This window comes from Melopsittacus undulatus, chromosome 11, assembly GCF_012275295.1.
Source record: "Melopsittacus undulatus isolate bMelUnd1 chromosome 11, bMelUnd1.mat.Z, whole genome shotgun sequence".
Classification (NCBI taxonomy): domain Eukaryota; kingdom Metazoa; phylum Chordata; class Aves; order Psittaciformes; family Psittaculidae; genus Melopsittacus; species Melopsittacus undulatus.
Genome location: NC_047537.1, coordinates 5732163 through 5753470, shown reverse-complemented (window position 1 = coordinate 5753470; position 21308 = coordinate 5732163). Strand labels below are relative to the sequence as shown.

Sequence of the window (21308 nt, the reverse complement as noted above, 5' to 3'; positions counted from 1 at the left end):
GCTTTTGCATCTCCTCCTGGCTTCATTTCTCAAAGGCTTCTAGTGATGTTTTGCTGTTGTTGAGGTCGGGTGGTATTTACCGGTTCCTTGCTTTTGTGGCCAACTAACAACAACTCCACCCTTGAGGTGCTTCCACTTCTGATTCATTCCAGTCCTGATCTGCTGCAGGAGCAGGGGGTTGGCTGAAGCAGCAGTTCTTTGGGATGGGAGACGTTAATCTGGGGTGCCTTGGGGCCCCCTTGTTTCATAGGGGCCTAAACAAGATGTTTCAATAGCTCTCGTTCTGTGCTCCTCGCAGGCAGGACTGCGGCCAGGCAGCGGAACCCACCCTCACCTGGGTGGGAAAAGAGGGATGTGGGGAGGGATGAGCGCACCCTGGAGGAGTTCTGCCTGCTCTGCCTGCACCTGCTGCAGTCAGGCTTTGGGAATCCTTGAGGCTTCGGCAGGGAGGGTAGAACCAGCAGGATGCTGGAGATGTTGTTGGTGGTGCTCAAGCAGAGCATTGATTGGAGTTTGCATTATGTGACCTAAATACACGTTGGCAGTGAGCGGAATGAAGGCCTGGGGTTGCTTTGGGTGTTTGGGAAAGCATTTCCCTGGATGAATGTCAGTGAGTTGTAGCTGTCTGGAGCACTCTTCCAACCTGCCCTTTCCCTGTCAGAAAGGAGCAACCCTGTCAGAAAGGGCCAGAGCCGGCTGCAGAGGGCCCTCCATCTTTTACCCTTCCTTTTGAACGCTGTTTTTATAACGCTTCCTTCACCTAACCGGGTGCCTTTGTGCAGACACCTGGGGCTGGTGCCGAGCTCGGGGTTCTCGCTGCTGCAGGCGCGGACGCTGCCTCGGGGAGCTCCGCTCTCGGCTCCGCTTCGATGCCGTTCCCCCGCACGCCGCTCTCGGTTCCATCGCCGCCGGTGAGCCCCGGGGTCGCGGTGTCCCCGAGGGCAGCGCCTTAAAGGGGCGGCGCTCCCGTGCCGGATGATACCGTCCATAGGAAGCCGCGGCCCCTTTAAGCGTCGATCGCAGGCTCAGGGGCAGCCATGCTGCGGAGCCGGTGGCTGCTGCCGGGGGCCGCGCTTGCGCTGGGCGCGGGGCTGGGGGCGGCCCTCAGCCGGCGCCAGGCCGGGCCCGATGCGGCCGAGGGGCTGCTGGGCCGCCTGCCCGTGGTACCGGCGGTGGCAGCGGCCGGGCCGCCCGCGCTGCCGGGCGCGGAGCTGACCAAGTACGGGCTGCCGGGGCTGGCGCAGCTGCGGAGCCGGGAGTCATACGTGCTGTGCTATGACCCGCGGAGCCGCAGCGCGCTCTGGGTCATCGAGCAGCTCAACCGGGACACCCTGAGCGGGGCCTCGGAGCGCTCCGCCTGCGACTTCCAGGAGGACGACTCGGTGCACGAGTACCACCGAGCCACCAACGCCGACTACCGCGGCAGCGGCTTCGACCGCGGGCACCTGGCGGCCGCCGCCAACCACAAGTGGAGCCAGAAGGCCATGAGGGACACGTTCTACCTCAGCAACATCGCCCCGCAGGTGGGACCCGCTCCGGGCTCAAGGGCAGGCGCTGCTCCGGGCTGGGAACCGCTTCCGGGCGCTCTTCCCTGCGGAGCGGGGCGGGCAGAGGGGGGTCCTGGGGGGGTCTGGGTCCGGAGGGACCGAAGTCTCTCGGTGCTGCCGTGGTTCCGCTCGGGGATACTGCAGCCCCTGTGCCCGCTTCCCTCAGGCCAGGAGCTCGGTTAAACAGGCGGAAGGATGCTTGGGAAAGGGTGGGCTGAGGCGAGCGGGGCTGTTCCTGGGTGTGCAAACCAGGACCTCACTGTCTGCGGCTTCCCAAGTGGGAGTGATGGTGGAGATCTCGGGAAGGTGCTCGGGATGCTGAGGTGTTTTACACACTGAACAGAGGATGCTCCCCAGCACTGACCGCTGTCCCTGTCACTTGGCTGTGTCTCTAGAATCCTCATTTGAACCAGAATGCCTGGAATAACCTTGAGAAGTACAGCAGGAGCTTGGCGAGGAACAACAAGAACGTCTATGTCTGCACAGGACCCCTTTTCCTGCCCAGGTAAGCACAAGGTCTGAGCTGGGATCTGTTGTGCTGGGCAAGGACAGAGCCTAAGGGAGGGGTGCAGCCTCCCAGCTGCTCCCTAAGGCCCTGCTCAGCAGGTACTTTCGGGATCAGTTTGTATTATTTCCCATGCAGTTGATGGGTTTCTTGAGCTACAACATCACCAAGTCCCTTCTCTTTGCAGTCCTTAATAATCCAAGTAATAGATTATTATATTAACAGAGGAAACTGCAGCCCCGTTCCCTGCAGATTAAAGCTCCAAGGTTTTATTTTCTGGGGTATTTCTCCACTTCAAAGCGTGACTTTGTTTGCAGAGATCTTCACACAGTGCTAAGGAGCAGCTGTCTGATGCTGACATCTCTTTAGAGGCAGGAAACAGCTTGGAAGGGCTGAGACAGCAGGAAGGGGTTGGGGCAGAGCAGTGCTCATGCAGCGCAGCCTCACCTCATGTAGGCTCTGTTTCAGGTTGCTCTGTGCCCCATGGGGTGGGGGCTTACTTTGAAGGGTTGGTGGGGTGCTGAGGGAGGGGGATGTGGCACCAGACTAGGAGGTAACGCAGGGATGTTGCTGTTGATGCAGGATGGAGGCTGATGGGAAGATGTACGTCAAGTACCAGGTGATTGGGAAGAACAACGTGGCTGTTCCCACCCACTTCTTCAAGGTGCTCATCTTGGAAAAGGAGAGTGGGGAGATTGAGCTGCGCTCCTATGTGATGCCCAACAGCCCTGTGGATGACAAAATCCCCCTGGAACGGTTTCTGGTCCCCATTGAGAGCATTGAGCGAGCCTCAGGGCTCCTCTTTGTCCCAAACATCTTGAAGAGAACAAGTCACTTGAAAGCCATCACAGCTGGAAGCAAGCATTGAACCCCAGCTAAGCACATGCAGGTACTCCTGGGGAAGGGACTGGCGGCAGTCACATCTACACAGGAATAGTAGTTCCTTGTGCAGTTTTAAATGTGGGAAACGAAAATGAAACCAATGTTCCCTTTACCCTTCCCCTCCTTGCAGGTAACAAATGTGCACACGCAGCCAGGCTGCAGGGCAGGTCCTGCAGCAGGGCTCTAGAGCTTGCCCCTGAGCTGCAGTACAGAGGTTACTCCTGTGTGTGGCTCATTGAGGCACAAAAGGAAGTTACTCCATTGCTGCTATTTAGCAGGGAAGGACAGGAGCAAGATGGATGCAGGGGAGGAAGGGAGAGGTTCCTGCCTTTCTGTGGCCAAAGGATTATGATTGTTTTCTGTCAGATGTTTTTAGCAGTAAAGCTTTGAACACCCACAGTATTGGTTGTTTCTTATCTGCTCTCACCAAAGGTCCAAGGATCTCAGCAGGAGGAGGGGAGGACAGAGCCAACTTTTCCAGCTGCTTTCCTGTTTGAGCTCACTGTAGGCAGAGCTTTAAGGCCTCGCAGATGGAGCCAAACTGTAATGAGCTGTGCTGACATGCTTTAGCACTGAGATCCAACTGAAGCTGCAGCCCTTCCTGCTGTTGGGAAGGATGAAGCCTTGAGCTGAAAGGATGGGGGGAAGTCAGGCTGAGACAGGAACAGCTTCCTGGCATAGGGGTTAAGTTTTGCCTTCCTTTAAGTGTGAGGGCCACAGGGCCCCAGAGGCACTGAGCATGCAGGAGCTCTGGACACTGAGTGCCCATCCTCTACACCAAGACACTCACGCATGGACTTCGAGGCAGCTGAGGTTCCATATTGCTTTATTCCCCACCCCAGATGTCTGAATGGCTGAGATCCTGCTGCCAGGCTCCTCTCAGCTGTGGAAGGGCAGCAACCAGCCCTTGGTAGGACCCTACAGGTAGGAGGATGCAGACTTGCTGCTCCCAACAGCAGCACCTCCAGCTTCAGTCACGGTGCCTTGGCTCCCCCGCAGGCTCTCAGAGTGACATGCCCAGCACCCCACATCTCAACAGCCTCTGCCCCAGGCGGTCCTCAGCTGCCAGCAGGGTCTGTGGTTTCCCTGCCCTCAGCTGGCACTGGTGTCTTCACAGCCTCATCAATGTGGGGCCTCAGCGCAGACAGGGAGATGAGCAGAGCTTCCTGGAACAGAGCCGGGGGTCAGCTCACCCTGAGGAGCACCAGGCAAGCGGAGGTGCCACCATGGGGAGCACCACGTGGGCCATGTCACTGCTCTGTGCCCACAGGCCCTGACCCCACCACACCACTGCCACCTGCCCTACCTCTGTCCGGATGGTTCTGCTGCCCTGGCTGGGACACGTGTTCAGGTAGAAGTCAAACAGGACGCTGGGGTCAGTGACCTCCAGGTTTGGGTCCACGTCAACCCCAGCTTCCAAGCCCTCCAGACCTCCAAACACGACAAGGGCATGTCTAGGGGAGAGCAGAAGGGCAGGGTGAGAGGGGAGATTGGCTCTTACCCCTGCACCAAGTGAGATGCTTTGAGTGGATTAAGAATTAGCTTCACATAAGCAGTTCTCTTAACTCGATCTGCAAGAAATACTCATTTCTTTTGCTCAAGTATGTGGGTCTGTGTTTGAGCCCATGCTGCTGCAGCAGGGAACTGTGTCCCTGCTGATGATTCCCAATACAGCTGCCACCCTAACAAAGCCCCGCAGCACTTCACCAATGTGACTGTCCCTTCTACCAACTCTAGAGAAACAGGAAAGGAATTGGCCTTATCCTTGGGTACTTCCCATTGGGTACAGTGCTATGCAATGCAAAGGAACATGCCTTGGTGTAAAAGGGAGCAGCAGAGCACAGGATGGAACTTGCAGGTGAGTCCTGCTCTTGTATCTAGGAGCATTCCCATCTGGGAGAACACCAAGACCACAGTGCAGCTCTGCTGCCTGCACCAGGCCTCACTGCAGGCTTGAGTGGGGCCAAGAGGGCAGGACACAAACCTGAAGGAAGGGAGAGTGGCCTCATCCACGGAGCTGCCCCGCTCTGAGGTCCCGATGGAGAGATCGTAGCCTTCCTTGAATGGGCACTCTGAAAACACAGCACCTGGGACACAGACACAATATGGGGCTATTTGTGTGGTTCTCTTGCTCTATGCCTTCTGGACAGGCTGGAGCACTCCATGGGTGGCAGCAGAAGGAATTGCTTTTCAGTGCATGAGGAGACAGAAGAATGATTCTTGCTGACAGTTCCCTCGCTGCAGGAGTGTCTGGCACCCTTCTCAGCTGCAGCACCTTTCCTCAAAGCTCAAACGGGTGCCAGGAACAATTCCATCCCTAACAGCTTATGATATTCCTAGGGGTCTAATCAACCAGAAGACAGGAAAAGGATTCTGCAGGGCTCAGATGTCACCGCTGGCTTTGATGTGAGTAAATGGGAGGCAGTTACAGTGGAAATGCAGATGCAGTGGCTGGAGATGGAGAGCACCACTGCTACAATGTGGACATCTGGAGCAATGGTGTGTGGAGGTACAGGGCAGACTGGGGGGTGAGTGGGGTGATTCATGCCCCTGGCTTCAGCCTTTACATGTGACAGGACTGAGAGCAGGCAATCCCTGCAGATACTCACTCAGGCAGGAGGCAAGGCGGACGCTGTAACCCCAGTACAAGCCCGAGACCGTCCGAGGGTGCTGTGAGGACACCACGGTGCCTTTCCGCACTTTAGCTTCTGAAAGGGAAGCAGAGATCAGCACCTTCAGTGAGGGCTGGATGTGAGCAGCCACACACAGCAGTTTCTCCTGGAGCAAGGCACTGACTCGGTGTAGAGCAAAGAGCCACCCTTCTGAGTGCATTCTGCAAGTATGTTTGGGCTGTTTATTACTGGTGAAAGAGCTGATAGCTCTTTCCAGCTCACCAGGGAGGTGTGGTAAGGGGGTTATTAAAACTGTGTGGAGCAAAGGAACATGCAGAGCTGTTTGGTACCTTCAGACACCAGTGATACGAAGCTGGTGTGGAAGGGACCAACTCCTTCAGGACTGCAGCTCACAGGTGCTAATGGAGCAGGGGATTACCTGGTTTCTGGGGCTCCTCCAGGCGCACAGTGACTCGCAGGCCAGGGTTCAGCTGTTTGTCGATCTGCACCTCCTGCAGTGACAGTCAGGATCAGCATCAGGCATGGCTGGAGGTACTGGGAAAGGTGGGGAAGGAAGGGAGCCCTCTCAGCAAGGTCTATTCTGGCCTGGGGCTGCAATGAGGAGCTCTGCAGTCAGGGACTGTGTGGCTCATGCAGTGCAGAGCAGGCTCAGGGTGCCCTGGTCAGCAGTCTGAGGCCTATGTTACTGCTCAAAGTGCTCCAGCAGTGAAGCAATTAAGTGCTGAACAGGCAAACCTGCCAGAACTTGGGAAGCTACAAACACTGAGGAGCCAGAAAGGACAAGATGGCAACGAGCATTAAACCCTGTGCGAGTCCAGCATGGCCTTCAGAAACCCACAGTACCCACCCTGCCTCCTTCAAGTCTGCCAGAGACACAGGGGAAATGGTTCTGGGCTCCGGGGGTAACACACACCTTCCTCATCCCACAGTTAACAAAAGAGCCTCTGCCCGCCTTGGTTGGCCGATCCAACACCACACCTTCCCGGTATTCCGAGTCCTCATCCACCCGCATGTGGTGGGGGCTGTCCAGGGGGTTGAGCAGCCCTAAAGCAGCACAAGAAAGCAAAGAGAAGGGTAAGTACAACTGCTCTGCTACCCCCTCCCTCTCTGGTCCAGCACATCACAGCCTGCGCTCTGAACTGGATAAGAGTTACTCAGTTCTGTGTATTCCATGTAAAATGAGAAGAGCTCAGGAAGAGGGAGCCAGCAGCTGGGGCAGGACACAAGTGAATCATTACCTGCAAACTGCAGATCCTCATGCTTTGGGAAAAAGGATTTCCTCAAGTACCTGTTTGGGAGAGAAGGTTGAAATGTAAACCCAGCCTTTCTATTGAATCTCAGCTTCAGTTCTAGTCCTTTCTGCCTTAAAGGAGCTGAGTACAGAGAAGAGCTTGTTTGGCTCCCTCAAGTCCCAGATGTAACCTCCATCATGCAGGTTCTAAGCCTGCAGTCATTGCTCTTTTAATTGAACTCCTGAACCAGACATGTGAAGCAATGAGCTCCTGTGTTCCTGTATAATTAGACATTATAAACAGGATTTGCCTCCTGCTCCCATAGCCTCTTACATGAGGCACCCACAGCAGTCAGGTCTGATCAGTTCAGCTATGGGGAACTTACTGAGGGCACTCCAAGTACTGCAGGATCCGAGCCAGCTGCACACAAGCCTTGCCTCTCCTTCCAATTCCTTCAAAGTCCCCCTCCACGCTCCTGTAAGTGAAAGAAAGCAGCTCCTGAGCTCAGTGTGAGATGGGTCAGGTCTGCAGAGGATCCATCCTTGCTCCTTAACCTGAAACCAGCTCCTTATGAAAGGGCTGCTCCAGAGGCAGAGCCTGCCACCAGATCACGTTTGGACCCCTCTCTACAGGCCATGTATCTCCTTCCATTTGGCACTGACACAAAGCTCCTCCTGCACAACGGATCTTACTTCACATCTTCTCCGTGCTCGTCGAACACCACGATCTCGTCCACGCAGAAGATGGCACAGGCCCGAGCAATCTGTCCCGCGAGGTATGTCCGCAGCTCCAGCGACTGCGCGTTGTTGAGGATGGAGCCCGGCAGGGCCACGCTCAGCGTGTAGTGCCGCCCTGGGGAGCGGAGGAGAGCCATAGGGTGACGGCTCCAGGCAGTGTTCTGGTTACTGGGGGGGGGGAAGCAACTTCTGTTCCTTAATCACAGGTTTGCCCTTAGTAAAGGTTTCTCAGTGCATCGGGCTCATGCCTGGTGAGCAGATCTATCCCCACAGCTGACTGACCGAGCTCTCTCAGCCCTTTCAACCCACGCCTCCCCATGGGTCCCGGCAGCATCACCTCTGTCCTCCTGCTGCTCCTCTCGCTCCTCGGCCCGTTTCTCCTCCAGCTCCCGCATCCGCTGCTTCTCCAGCTTCTTCAGCAGCTTCATTTCCTTCCATTTCTTCTTCTCGGCTTTCCCTGGAACGCACAAACATCGCCTCGCTGCAAGCAGAGCGCCGGGGCCGCCGGGGCAGGCCCGAGGGGCTCCCGGTGCGAGGGATCCCGACCCGCAGCCCCCACACGAGGCCGGACTCACTCTCCTGCTTCCACCGCCGCCAGTCCACCCTCCGGTCCTCGGCCTGCGGACACAGACGCGGCCGTCACCGCCGGGCTCCCCCCGGGCCCCCCGCGGTGACCGGGCCGGCGGTGACCGGGCCAACCCCGCTCCCCCCGCCCCACCTGCACGCCTCGGGGCCGCTTGGCCGCACCGCTGCCGTCCGCCATGTTCTGCCTCCCTCCCCGGCCGTGCTCCACCCCCCGCGGTGCTGATTGGTTGGAGGGCGCCAGTGCCCGCCCACTAGGGGAGGATGCCGGTGTCACGTGATTCAGGGGCCAGGCTTGGGGCGGTGTTTAAGCCGCCGGCGGGCGCAGTGGGGCTGAGCGGAAATTGTTCTATTCTGTGGGGGAAGGGGGGACCCGGGGGCATCCGGACACCCTCATCTGCAAAGGATGGGGAGATGGACCCTGCCCCTTGCCGGGGGTGCCATGGCTTAGAGCAGGAGCCCAAGCGTACGGGGTGTTGTATGTCACGGCTCTTCGTCTGTTCTAGGGGTTGTAGCTCCCAGCATTTGACAGGTATATGGGTGCAAAAGGGCCTTCAGCAGCACCCTCACCCATCCAGGCCGTGCAGACAGGATGGGTTATGTTACCTCGTCTCCGGCTGAAGGCAGGTGGGTGTTTGCCTTCTCCTGCTCCCAGGGGATCAGGGCCACCAGCTGCACCCCAACACAAAACCTGTGGAGCCACTACCCGCCGGCCAGTGTGGGATGAGCAGCCACCACCATAGGATGCAATGTGGATGTAGCACGCGTGACGGCAGCTCTCCAGGAGGGCTGCGTCAGCCCTGTGATCATTACAGAGCCATTGACTCTTCAGTAATTGCAGTAATTCTGCTTTAATAATTTAACTGCTACAAATACTTATTGCACAGTCTGTTGCATGATGGATGACGCTGGTTTACATCTTTATCCAGGTTGAAATCGACAATGATGCAAGAATGACCTTACAAAATGCTGCTCATGTTACCCCATGGCTCATCAGTCTGGTGGGTGGGAGGCTGTGGGGGCCACCAGCAACAGGAGCAGCCCAAGGCCTCTGTACCCATCCTCCCCAGCCACTGCGTGCGTTCATCAGCCTGGATGATGCTGCTGAGCCCTGACAGTGCCAGGAGTAGTCTGGGGGAGGCACAGGGAAGGTTTGGCAGTAGCCAGGCTACTTATGAAAGCCTGTTTCCCTGGGAGTAACCAGTGACCCATCTCAGCTTTCCCAGAGATGCACAGAAAAGAATAATGGGAAAACTAAATAATGTTAATTCTAGGAAACAGCATTTCACTGGGTTTATAATTTTCAGGATCATAGGAATCAACCTACTGATGAGTGGTGATACTGCATTATCCCATGGGAACGTGGTGCTGGTGGAAATGGTGTCCTGTGCCCTGGGGTACATGGTAAGGCCCCAGCATGGCCTTAAAGGTAGGTCCTGAGATGCCTTTTCAGAATTTGGTGGTGGAAAAGCCCCCAGGAGCCCAGAACTGATCAGCAAAGTCTTTAAACTTAAGAAAAACATCATTTGATGTTTTACTGTCAGGGCACACAAAGACTTGCTTCTTACAGTAACAGTGCAATCATCTCACAGTGACAGCAAGTGTCCCCCAGACCCTGGGCCTGTCAGATCTCTGCCCATATGTCTGACAGAAAATGTGGACAATAAGAACATATCAAAGTATGGAGCCAACCGAAGTAAGAGGAAGGAAAAGCAGTTGGGGCAGGTGAGGGCCAAGGAGAGCCTGGTTCTCTCTCAGTGCACTCAGGAGCTGGTTTTCTCCTGTTTCCATTTCTGCAATATGTCATTTGCTGCTTTCAGTGTAGCTTCCTCCTAAACAAATACCACAGGTTCAGGCAGTGGTTTCCAGCCAAATCCCCTTTCCCTTCACTGCAGTCATCATTCATATAAGAATCACTTTCTCATACTGGAACACTGCAAATGCTGCATGTTCAGTATGAGATAGGCACAGCCATCTCTGGGGCAGGCATAGCCTCTGGGCAGTTAAACAGGCACCCAGAAGACTGTCTTGACCAAGAAATGTAGGATGCTGCCCTGGCTCGGCTCATGTATCTGCAGGAGGGGGTCAGGCAGGCCATGGTGCTATGCTCAGGCTCTAATACTCAAGGCACTTTCCATCTCTTCTTGGCATTTACATCATTAAACCATCTCTGATTATTACTCCTAATCTCACCTGCCACACATCTCACCTTTGCGAAGCAGAACCGGATGAAATGGCTGTAGTTGTTCTTGTGGGCCCCACAGTAGAAAGCAGAGAGTGGAATGGCAGCAAGTCCCTAGGAAAGGGAAACATGGATCTGAGATTACTACTCGTGAGCTGGCATGCAGCCTGCCATGCCCCAGTTTATTCACTGCAGACACCCCTTGCCATGAGCTGCCAGACCCGGCAGTGGTGGTGTGCTGTGCTTCCAGCAAGGAGAGCACACAGTGGAAGGGGCCAGATGCATTTACCTTGTTCTTGACCATCCACTTTGCAAATCTGGAGTCGTAGGGCTCATCAGAATTAGGGACATCAGGGACATCAGATTCTGTAGGAGAAGCACAGCAGCACAAAGGCTGGGGCTACTGCCAGGTGCTATAGGCAACCCTCAAACCCACAGCTTCTGGGAGCTTGGATGGGGTTGCTGTTGTCCATCCTTGCTTTGGTGGTGGTTTATGTAGGTTCTTGTCCCTGCTAATGGTACCGCTCCGAGCTGGACCCTGCACTCAGTCCTGCCTGAGCAAACCTGCAGGTGACTCACTGAAGTTGGAGATGTCTGCCAACAAGAAGTAGGTGCCCTCGGGGATGATGGGTTTCATCCCTGCAGCATCCAGGCTCTGGACCAACTGATCTCTCTTCTTCTGCAGCTCCTTGGGCAGTTGGACAAAGTAGCTGTCTGGTTTCCCATAGAGCATGAGCTCCCTCTGGAAACCCTGAGCCACAGCCTCCTGTAAGGAGATAGGAGCCAGTAACCAATGGGAAGATGGTCAAGACTTGCTTGGGAGAGGAATCTATGCTCCAATGCAATTCACAGGTGATTAGGGAGCTCTCTGCCTCCAGCACCTTCAAATGGCCCCTTAGATTTGTCATTGCAAGATAAGGACTATACCTCAGGTGAGCTGGGCTCTCCCCTTCCTGCCAGACATGGAACAACTGCAGGGAGAGGGGAAGGAGCTTTTCCGTGGCACTGTGCACCACCTCTCTGTGCCTTTGAGGTCAGCTGTGGGCAGAAGGACCCTCTCTCACCCTAGCTTCAGTGGTTTGGAATTGCAGGGATCTGCCTTACCTGGGCAGCTGTGGCACAGTGGTACACTGAGTTTTGGTGCACGGTACGGATGTGCTGCAGCAGCCTGTTGGGTCCCACTGTCCAGCCTACCTGCAGCCAGGAATGGAGGAGGAAGGTAGTAAGTCTCTGGGTACCTGCTTGGGCTCCCCTTTATTTGCCTGCACTGGCTTCACTGTATTTTCCAACCAGGGTTATCATCAAGCAGCTTTAGTACTTTCAGATTCTGAGGATCAAAGCTGAGTGTGTGGCAGCAGGGTCCCCAGTGCCATGCTATGGCAATAGGACTCATGCCCTGTAGCAAAGGGACAGGGATAGGGACACAATGAGGTGCTGCACGAGGGAACTCACCTTCCAACCAGTGGCACTGAAGGTCTTCCCAGCACTCCCAATGATCACTGTGCGATCCCACATCCCTGGCAAGCTGGCTGGCAATGAAACAAGAGAGAAACTCCAATGGCAGCGCTGAGCATGCTCGCTGCTGAGCTACATTAACGACAGGGTGAGAGCTCTTTAACTACCATAACCATGGTGGCCTCTGATCACAGCACATCCTTCATCTGGATGAGCCTCAAAGCACATCCAAGCAGACAGTCTGGCTTCTCAAGAGCAGTTCTTTGTAACTGTGTTCACACACATGTACCCAGCCCCAGGGGTTCCCAAATATGCCAAGCACCACCACCCTGCAACAAGGTGATTGCATGTGACTGCAACAGGAAGAACAGGCCTCTGAAATCATGCTGAAAAGGATGTCCCAAAACTAGAGAAACTCAGAAAAATGTGTTTTTACAAAGTATAGGAAAAGTTTCAGTTTCACTGGAGCCAAAGGCTCTTTGCTCTAGATCTTGTGCTGTGAAGGTACCTCTCTGTTTCCTCTGACTAGCTCTGGAAGTCAGGGCTAGACCTGGCTGGGAGGCTGAGACTGAAGTGCAGCAAAATTCCTCTACTGGGGATACATTCCCAGCAGAGCTGTACATGCAGGCACCCCAGCTAAATCACCAGAGCCTTCCCCAGAGACCCAGCGAAGATGCCAGGCTCAGCCAAGCTGTTCTCCCTACCGATGCGGATGTGCTGCTTCCCGTCATAGACCAGCCACTCGTACACCTCATCACTGATGCACAGGACATCATGCTTCACACACAGGTCTGCAATGAGTCCCAGCTCCTCTCGGCTGAATACCTGCAGCAGGCAGGGAATGGAGCAAGGATGCAGCAGGAACATTTCTGAGCCCCTGCCTGTCCCTGCCTTCTCCCAAGCCTGGGTGGGCAGGAGCTGGCTGCAATGGGCTAACAGGGCAAAGCCATGCTGGCACAAAAGATTGGGCTTAAAACCAGCAGAATAGTGAGTGCAGAATGTGGGGCTCCCAAAGCACCCATTTCCCTTGTGTCAAGGAAGATTGAGCCACTACAAACGTGGCTGGGTGAGCTGTAGCAGCCCAGCAGCTTTCAGGGCCAGCCACAGCAAGGCCAGAGGTATTACCTTGCCCAGAGGGTTGTTGGGTGAGTTCAGGACAATGGCTTTTGTCCGTTCATTGAATTTAGAAGCCAGTTCAGCCGAGTCCAGCTTCCAGTCTGCACTAGACATCATTTTTCCATTTTCTGGAGCTTTCTAGAGAGAACAGAGGGGAATCTTGGCTTGCTTTGCTACCTCTGTGCTTTGCTTACCTCTCATCTCTTTGCTCACTTTACTGTGACTCTTCCCTCCTCAGCTTTGCTCCGTCCCACTCACCGGTCTCAGTGGGACAAACACCGGTGTCCCACCAGCCATTGTCACCATCGGCTCATAGCAGTCAAAGAAGGGCTCAATAATTATCACCTGGAAGGAAGGGATATGTCATTGCTCAGACAATGAGTACAGACAGCAGTGGGGGTACAGGAAATGTTAATCAGTGAACTGCTGTAATGGAGAATCTGTATTGCCTGTGGGCAAGTGTCAGGGAAGAACACCACCACTTAGGGCAAAAGGGTTATTCTGCCTTATGCAGAAATGAGACAGTGCTATGCAGCAGGTAATTTTTTCCTTTAGAAGCTCAAATACTGGAGAATGGGGAGAAACCCATTTCTGCTTTGGAAAAGGACAATGAAAACCAGTTTGCAGCTGCTGGCAGACCCAAAGCCAGGAAGGGCTCTGCTGAGGGAAGACTGCTGGTACAAGCCCAAATCTTGGGTTACCTCATCGCCTTCATCAACAAAAGCCTGGAAGCAGCAGAAAAGGGCCTGGTATGCCCCAACAGTCACCATCACATTGGTCATAGGATCCAGGTCCTGTCCAAGCAGCTTCCCAAAAAACTGGGCTAGGACCTTCACCAGAGGTGGGTGTCCCTGTGGGGAGAGAAGATGGGTGGGACTTGAGTTGCAGAAACCTCCTGAAATATGGAAGAGCCCATGGAAAGGGGCCAAGCACCCAGTGACTGAATGTGCAGGGCATCTTCCATCCTGGCTGCTTGAAACACCCTGGTAAAGCAGGGTTTTACAGCCTGGGTGCAGGGCACTTGAGCTGAGGCTGGATGCATGTTTTGCCTCATGTGGTTTGCCCTGTGTACTGCTGCGTGATAAGCCCTGAAGCAGCCAAGGCTAAGAGGAACTGAGGGGATATGGCTGAGGAAGGGGTCTGTCCACACACAAAGGCACGGGTGTACTGGTGCAGCATGCTGTTCTCCCCGCTGAGGGCTGTCACTAACGCCTCCTTCAGAAAGGCCGGTGGAGGGAAGTCAGGGAAGCCCTGGCCCAGGTTCACTGTGGAGTAGGTGGCAGCCAGTTTTACAAACTCCACCCTGGAGAGAAAAAGGGAGAGAAAGACAAGTATTGACAGAGGGTCCGGGCAGTGCACTGGCACCAGCTCTGCTTGCCAGTATCCCTTTGGAAGTGAGTGAGACTGGCATCCCTCCTGCAGAGCCATCCTGCTGCTCACAGGTGGACAGGATCAAGCACAGGTCATTTCAGACCTGTTTCAATTAAACTGAGGTTGAAACGCTATTGCAATGAGGAGTGGTTTTAATATGTTCTTGAAGGAAACAGCCATTGTGCTGTCTGGGTGTGTGGCTGCAGCTGAAGCCTCACACCACACACAGGACTTGGAGGTTTTCAAGCTCATGCCAGTTGTGCAAAATTTAGCAGCTAGACACCATGAAGGCCTCTGCAAAGGGAAAGGCAGCCTGAACTCAGCACTAGTCTCAAAAAGAAGCCAGCTCAATGGCATTGTGCAGTTTGAAACCAGGCACAGCTGGACTTTGGGGAAAGATCATTTAAATCTATTCTTCAAGCACATGGCTTTCCAAATAGCATATTGTGCCTGGCAGGCTGGGAACCTCATTTCAGCATCCCTTCACTTGCCTGTCTCTTTGCAGTGCCCTAGGATGGGCTTGAAGCAGATGCCAGGCTGCAGCCAGTGTGCTGCAACCCCTTGGCTCAGATTTGGTGCTGCTGGGATCATTTTGATGGATGGGCTGGATGAGTGCAGTGCACTGCAAGGTGCTCCCAATTGCCTTCCTGCAGGATGATGCAGAGCACCTGATATGGCATAAAGTGTGAGCAGAAGGTACAGAACTGAGCCTGGTACAAACTGAACAAATGCAAAGCAGCTGAGGGAGACTGCTGCTCTGTGCTGTGTGGCTGTGGCAGTTTCTGTCTGTTGTTAAGCTGCCTAAAACTACATCTACCATCAGGGTAAACCAGATAGTCTCTTAACTCACCAGATATTCTTATCAATTCCCTCCAGCCTCTGAGATTGCACTGGCCTTGACATTTTTGACTGCAAAGGGAGACAAAAAAAGAGTTTAAGCTTTTTCCTAATGGCAATGGGGCCACATGTGAAGGGGACATGGCCTCCCCAGGTAGGTTTTTCCTAATAGAAGGTGTGTCCTTTTAGTATTGCTTCATGGGCTGCTGCTGACTGACCTTAGAGCAGTAAATGATGCTGCAGTGGGTTCTGGAAACAGCTTCACACACTTTTAATGAAAGATCAAGCAGACGAGAACTGGCAGAGGAGGAGGTTTCATTGACAAGTTTCAACAAGAATTGAAAAAACAGATGAACAAAAGAAGTGTGTGTACACTCACTGGGGAGCAGGCAATGCCTGAAACCTCATTTTCATTTGTGTCAGATGAGCTTGGCCATATTGTCACTGCCAGGCCAATGACCCCAGACCTCAGGCTTTCCATAGCATCTCTTGTCTTATTCTCTACAGGCCACAAAATATCCCCTTTTCCTAAAGAGCAAACTTCTTTTATTCCATATTTTTCTACAGAGTAGCAGAAATATTTACTCCTTGTTCTGCTGGAGTGCTTGGTGAAGGGAGTTGCTACAGATCCTAAATGATGTGCTGGCTTTTGCTTCTAAAGTTAATGGCAAAACCAGGCAGCAAGTGGGTATGGGCAAGTGGAGAGCACAGCACATGATCTGTCTGATGTACAGAGACACCAAGGTGCCATTCACCTGACTGGTACCTAATTTCCACATGCGTCATGGCTGGGGGGGTGAGAAGGACAGCAGGAAACATTGAGAGCAAAACCCTTCTTCCAGTTGGATAAGCTGGAAGTGGGAGAAAGTCAGAGTGCTTGATGGGGAATTATTGTGAGGATGATGAAAAGAGGCAGAGGCAGAATTTACTAACTTAATGGTGCAGGAAAAAGGTAACCAGACAGCAAAGGGACTGCAGACCAGAGACAAATGATGCTCAATGCACCAAAAAAAGCCAGCGTGGGGATGCAAGGGGGATGTCTCTGAAGCAATAAGCCAAGAAAACAATCATCACCACCAGCAAGTAAAATACATTTGAATAAGACTGAAGAGGGCATGTGAAAGCAGCTGAGATGTGAGGGGATGGGTCTATGCTCTGCTGTGCCAAGGTGGTGGTGGGGATACCAGTTCAGCCCCCTCCCCAGGCTCGGCTGTAGCAGTAATTCTTCACTTACCTGCTCACCTCTGCTGTTCCCAGAGGGCTGCACCAGAATTTGAGAAGTGGCCCAAAACTGTCTTGTGTTGAGGACTTTAGACTTTTATACAGTGTCAGCCCTCACTAAGGACCTTTGTAAATACCTTGCTGAGGAGGCCTGTGTTTCAGAGGGCACTGGGTGGACTCTGTGCTCCCCTGTGGTGCCAGGCAGGCAGCCAAGCGTGAGGAGAAGTCACTGCCTCCTTACTTCTCTCCCTCTGTTCCCTGCTTTGCTCTTTACCTGCACAAGCTCATGGATATTATGGTCAGTAAGACCCAGTGCCTGAGCTGATTCTGGTGGGAGTAGAAGGATTCATGGCTCAGGAAGTAAAACTTCCAACTTAAATGAAAAAGGTGAAATATTAACAGCTCCAGCCCTGCTCTCTTGTGGTGGGGCTGTTGCTGGTCACAGGTCAGAAAACAGCATTGGCAAGTGTGATGGTGTCAGTGCAAAGAGGGTGCTTTAAGCCTAGAAATTCCTGGTTCTGAAGAAAGGCCTTGTTTACTCCAGCCCTTACAGGAAGGAAAATGACAAATACTTTCTTCTTTTGATGTCTTTCCCATCCTGTCCCCAGCCTGCATGATGCTGCCAAGGGTGGCTGCCCATCAGGCTAGAGAGCAACATTCTTGGGACCACACAGCCCCCAAATCTCTTTCAGCCTGCTCTGCTTCCCAAACCGAATGATGTGTTTCTTCAGCTCCAATTTGCCTGTCAGCCAGACAGGATAGGTGAGTAAAAACCTAGAAGACTTAAGGGCCACAACCTTCCACCACTGACTCCCTGCTGCATGTGGTTTCCTGACTCTGCACATTTGTATCTCCGAGAGGGATACTGTTATTTCCCAAGTCCTTTGCAACCCAAGGGGCTTTAGTAGAAGAGACTGTGAGACAAGGCAACCCCACAAATAATGAGCTTTCTTCGGTATGAAGGAGATTTTCTTGCTTATAGATATTACCTTTAAACAGCCTACCAGGTACAGAGATTGCACCAGTGTGGCTTATTCTGGTGTGCCCTACCTGCCATCACTGCCAAGACTGGCTCCTGGGCAGTGAGCTCCCCTGGGCTCCACACCACTGCAGCCCAAGCCAGGGACCAGGCTGCCAGCCAGAAACAGTGCTGCTGGGCATTCAATACCTCACTGAAGCAGGAGCTATATCCAGTGCTGCTCTTTCTCTCCAGCAAGAAGTGACGCAGGGACGATCTCGCTCTCCGGAGCATGCCACGGCTCCTGCTGTCTCACTCCTGTGGGCACGGACCTGCATTTCCCCCAGACACAAAGCAGAGGGGTGAGAAGCACTCCACAGCTGCAGGGGTAAAGCAAACACTCTGTGGACCTCGGGACAAGGCAGGTCCAGCACAATTAATGGAAAACCAGAAGCCACAGCATACTATTGCTCATGACTGTGAAATATCCACCTTGTCCCTGCGTGCAGGACAGTAGCATGTCAGGGATGGGCACTGAGATGTGGGGGGCACTGCTTTGGGATGCAAAGTACTGAAATGAGGGGCTAACCCTGCAGGTGACAAAATGAAAGCTTGGCAGTAAAAAGGGCTTCAACAGACTACGTAAAACTACAAAGCTGCTGTAAGAGATGTGCTCGAGGCTCCTGCAAAGAGCTAGAGGCATCACCAGAGTTACAGTGCTGTTGCCAGTGGGAGCAGCTGAGCAGGGTGAGGGCAGAGGACTCTGCCTTTCCTCCCCAGGCCTGGAGAACGTTTCAGAGTGGGTCAGCTGCACAAAAAGCCTGGGAAAAGCTCAGAGAGCCACCCACAAGGTTGGCCATTTCAGGCTGTGCTGTACATACATGCCCTGCAAGGGATCTGGGGAACCCTGGCAGGTGCCCAGGACAGAGCACACTAAGGATTTCGGAGGTGACAGCTGAAAGGTCACTGCAGGGACTGGTCACTCCTCTCCTCCCACCCTCCAGCCTGCAGGCACCAACTCTGTCACAGTGCTCCCCAAACACCTCCACTGTGCTGAACCAGCCCTCCTGCTTGCAGATGCACCCACAAGGCTTTGGGGACAAGGGCACCCCTGAACCCATCACACCATGGGGCGCTACACATGGTGAATGCAGCAGCAATAGCCAGCAAGCACACACATGTAGGTGCAGGGCAGCTCCCAGAGGGATGGGGGGAGGGGGGTAAAACCAACTTACATCAATCAAGCTGGGCCATGCTGCCTGACGCTCTGGAAGTCTGACACAGCCGCCCAGGCTGCCTTTCCACACATGCTGCCCTCTCCCTGCCTCTGAAATGCTTCATCCGTAGCTGGGACTTCCTGGGAGGAGTCGGGGAGGCTGCAGGAAGGTACCAGTCGAGCTACAAAGCTCCGATAGGAAAACTCGTACCGGGGAAAAGCAAATCTTGGGTTGCTCTCTGAGTCACCAGGGTGAGGAAGAAAAGGGCTTTTGGGAGCAGATCCTTTCCTCCCAGAGGCTTGGAACCAGAGCTGACAGAGGATTTTGGCTGCTTGGGAAAACATTCCAGGATATTGTTCTGATGGAAGCTCATACCGGCTTAATTATAGTGGGATAATTTTTGTGGTAGAGCCGTAATTGCTTTGGCATGGCAATGACAGGGAATTTCCCTTTGAGTGAAGCCTTCAGTCATTTTGAAGAATGAATTTTAAAGTCAGTTAAACCTCTCAAATATTCCATCCTGCAGACTTAATATAATTGGAGAAGAGAATGGCTCACAGCACAGAAGGTGAAGGCATCAGTGTTACGTTCATCAGGGGATAATCACCTACTGTCATGATACAGCCTAAAGCAGGGTCCTGCAGCATTGTCTAACCGCTGGGCTGTGGGTGAGCAGGAGACAGCAGCCGCAGAACGGGATTACAGCGCACGGATGCAGGAGCTGAATTCTCCATCAGTCACGAGAGGTGGTAATTGCTGCAAGGAGGTGTAGAGAGCAAATTGTCCTTTCAGCTTCCTTCTTCCTTTTGTGACAGGCAGTGATGAATCAGGTCATGTAGGTCTCCTGAGTGAGTAATTGCTGTCTCCCTTTCACAGTAGGAAAAAGTGAGCCACAGGGAAAGGAAGTGGCTGACATCCGCTGTGCCAAAGGTCCACAAATCCTAACCCGGTGTCCAGCCACTGGATTTACAGCATCCCTGCCCTGACTAAGCAGGAGGGAATGTCTGAGATAGGAACTGTTTGTTTTCTAAACTCCTGTTAAACACTGAAACAGATGGAAAAAAACCCTTGTGTTTGCTTCTGTAAGAGTGTACACGGCACATTCTGAGCCATCTAATAGCTCAATGCCATTTATCCTCTCCCTCCTGATGCCCTCACTATGCTTTCTTTGCCCGCTCCCCTGCCAACCTTGCACCCTCCCTGGTTTTTGGCCTTTATATTGGTGCAACTGTAACACGTAACTTCACCTTAATCCAGCAGGAATTGCTGGATAATACGCAAGTGGCCAGTGTGGAAAAACACACATCCAACCTTCTTGAGTAAAACGCAAGGGAAAATAGGGCCTTCTCTGTCTTCAGGGCATTTTAATTTAACAACTGCATCTAGACATGAACAAGTCTTCTTATTGATATTTGCTTTTTTAAATCTAGCTATCACACTGGTGAGTGTCTAAACCACTGTCTGCTGGCAGGGAGGATCACATCTCCTCTGTTACAGGTCTTGTGCCTATGGCTACAGGAGGATGCTAAGACCTATAACATTCCTAGAAAGCCAGAGATACGCTTATTTTACTGTCACTGTGATCACTGCTGCACACAAGTTAGGATTCACTGCACTTAACCCCTCAGGACTGCCTCGTGTACGCTAATGAAATTATAATGAATGCCTTTGAACCATCCTTTATGAATTTTTAAAAGAGTTATGCCCAGTATCTCCCAATGAGTCAGCCAGAGGCAAAAAAGCAGCGGTGAATCAGTCTGCTCTTTCCAGATACCACAGAACTGCTGTTGGATATAGCCTCCTAACACACCGGTGTTGCTATTCCTGGTGCTGTATTTCTCAGTGGCCTTTGTTCAGTGAGCTGTTGGTAGAGAAATGGAACAGGGGTTTCAAAATATTCCACTTCAGAAACGTCCCAGAGGGTGGTCCTTGAGGAACCAGTGGTAAGAGCTACAACTGACATGATTTTCATTCTTTTATTGTTACCTACCCTTGGTGTTGATGCTGTTTCCTGAGGTATCCAGTGAGACGTTTACCACATTTCCTCCACCAGCCTGGACCATGTTTGCCACACCTCTAAATATGAACGATTCCCGTGTTCTTGGTTAATGCTTGCTGGTTTGAAGAGTGGGAACCAGGTGTCCATCTGAGTGTTGTGCTGCTGTGGGTGTGTGAGAGGGGCACCAGGTGGTTGAGCCTGGGCTTGGCATCATCCCTCCTCCTGCACAGGGCATGGCAGCTATGGCTTCTTACCCTTCTCTGTTCTCACAGTGGTGACACAGCTTGGATCAGGGCCTAAAGCAGGCCTGGCTTTCCTCCCTGTTCTTCCTGAGGGACAAGAGGCTGCCATCCCTCAGCACGCGGACTGTCGAACAGTGTTGCTGTATGTGGCATTACATTAAATCACAGGTTCATGGAATTGTTAGGGTTGGAAAGGACCTCTGGAGATCATCTAGTCCAATCCCCCTGCCAAAGCAGGGACACTCAGAGCAGGTTACACAGGGATGTGTCCAGGTGGGTTTGGGATGTCTCCAGAGAGGGAGACTCCATAACCCCCCAGGCAGCCTGTTCAGTGCCCTAATGTAGAGAAGTTCTTACTCATGTTGAGGTGAAACTTCCTGGGGTTTAGTTTATGGCCTTTGCTACTCGTTCTGTCACCAGGCACTACTGTGACCAAAGTCTGGCACCATCCTCCTGGCACCTGCCTTTGAGGTATTTATATGCATTTACGAGATCCCCTCTCAGTCTTCTCTAGACTGACCAGGCCCAGCTCCCGCAATCTCTTCACATAAGAGAGGTGCTTCAGATCCCTGATTATCCTTGTGGTGATCAC

At 53.2% G+C, this 21308-nt stretch overlaps 3 protein-coding genes across 3 annotated transcripts; 1 reads left to right on the top strand and 2 right to left on the bottom strand.

Annotated features, from left to right (window-relative positions):
* The first annotated feature begins 690 nt into the window (after positions 1-690).
* On the top strand, positions 691-3333 carry ENDOG (endonuclease G). The gene is made up of 3 exons (XM_034067952.1): positions 691-1523; positions 1943-2052; positions 2635-3333. Exons 1-3 carry the CDS (start codon positions 1038-1040, stop codon positions 2918-2920), a joined length of 882 nt encoding a protein of 293 aa, XP_033923843.1. The 5' UTR covers positions 691-1037; the 3' UTR covers positions 2921-3333.
* A 410-nt stretch (positions 3334-3743) lies between these two features.
* Positions 3744-8309, bottom strand: SPOUT1 (SPOUT domain containing methyltransferase 1). Its single transcript, XM_005146322.3, has 12 exons — positions 8255-8309; positions 8112-8154; positions 7874-7993; positions 7492-7651; positions 7185-7274; positions 6806-6855; positions 6481-6611; positions 5986-6058; positions 5544-5642; positions 4919-5021; positions 4241-4388; positions 3744-4100 (listed from the first exon to the last, which is right to left on the bottom strand). The coding sequence occupies exons 1-12, from the start codon at positions 8297-8299 to the stop codon at positions 3993-3995; spliced, it is 1170 nt and encodes a 389-aa protein (XP_005146379.2). The 5' UTR covers positions 8300-8309; the 3' UTR covers positions 3744-3992.
* A 662-nt stretch (positions 8310-8971) lies between these two features.
* KYAT1 (kynurenine aminotransferase 1) lies at positions 8972-18657 on the bottom strand. The gene is made up of 14 exons (XM_005146214.3): positions 18494-18657; positions 17469-17590; positions 15093-15151; positions 14024-14174; positions 13573-13722; positions 13130-13216; positions 12881-13009; positions 12460-12580; positions 11753-11829; positions 11405-11494; positions 10880-11066; positions 10590-10666; positions 10328-10414; positions 8972-9950 (listed from the first exon to the last, which is right to left on the bottom strand). The coding sequence occupies exons 2-14, from the start codon at positions 17550-17552 to the stop codon at positions 9882-9884; spliced, it is 1368 nt and encodes a 455-aa protein (XP_005146271.2). The 5' UTR covers positions 17553-17590; positions 18494-18657; the 3' UTR covers positions 8972-9881.
* Between the last annotated feature and the right edge of the window lie 2651 nt (positions 18658-21308).

Coding starts and splice junctions, on each gene's coding strand:
- ENDOG (XM_034067952.1), top strand. CDS start 1,038: ATGCTGCGGAGCCGGTGGCTGCTGCCGGGGGCCGCGCTTGCGCTGGGC. Junction 1,524..1,942: donor TCAGCAACATCGCCCCGCAG/GTGGGACCCGCT, acceptor CTGTGTCTCTAG/AATCCTCATTTGAACCAGAA. Junction 2,053..2,634: donor GGACCCCTTTTCCTGCCCAG/GTAAGCACAAGG, acceptor CTGTTGATGCAG/GATGGAGGCTGATGGGAAGA.
- SPOUT1 (XM_005146322.3), bottom strand. CDS start 8,299: ATGGCGGACGGCAGCGGTGCGGCCAAGCGGCCCCGAGGCGTGCAG. Junction 8,155..8,254: donor AGCGGCCCCGAGGCGTGCAG/GTGGGGCGGGGG, acceptor CTGTGTCCGCAG/GCCGAGGACCGGAGGGTGGA. Junction 4,389..4,918: donor GCCACTCTCCCTTCCTTCAG/GTTTGTGTCCTG, acceptor GCTCTCCCCTAG/ACATGCCCTTGTCGTGTTTG.
- KYAT1 (XM_005146214.3), bottom strand. CDS start 17,552: ATGCTCCGGAGAGCGAGATCGTCCCTGCGTCACTTCTTGCTGGAGAGA. Junction 13,723..14,023: donor ACCAGTACACCCGTGCCTTT/GTGTGTGGACAG, acceptor CTCTCCCCACAG/GGACACCCACCTCTGGTGAA. Junction 10,667..10,879: donor GGCAGACATCTCCAACTTCA/GTGAGTCACCTG, acceptor CTTCTCCTACAG/AATCTGATGTCCCTGATGTC.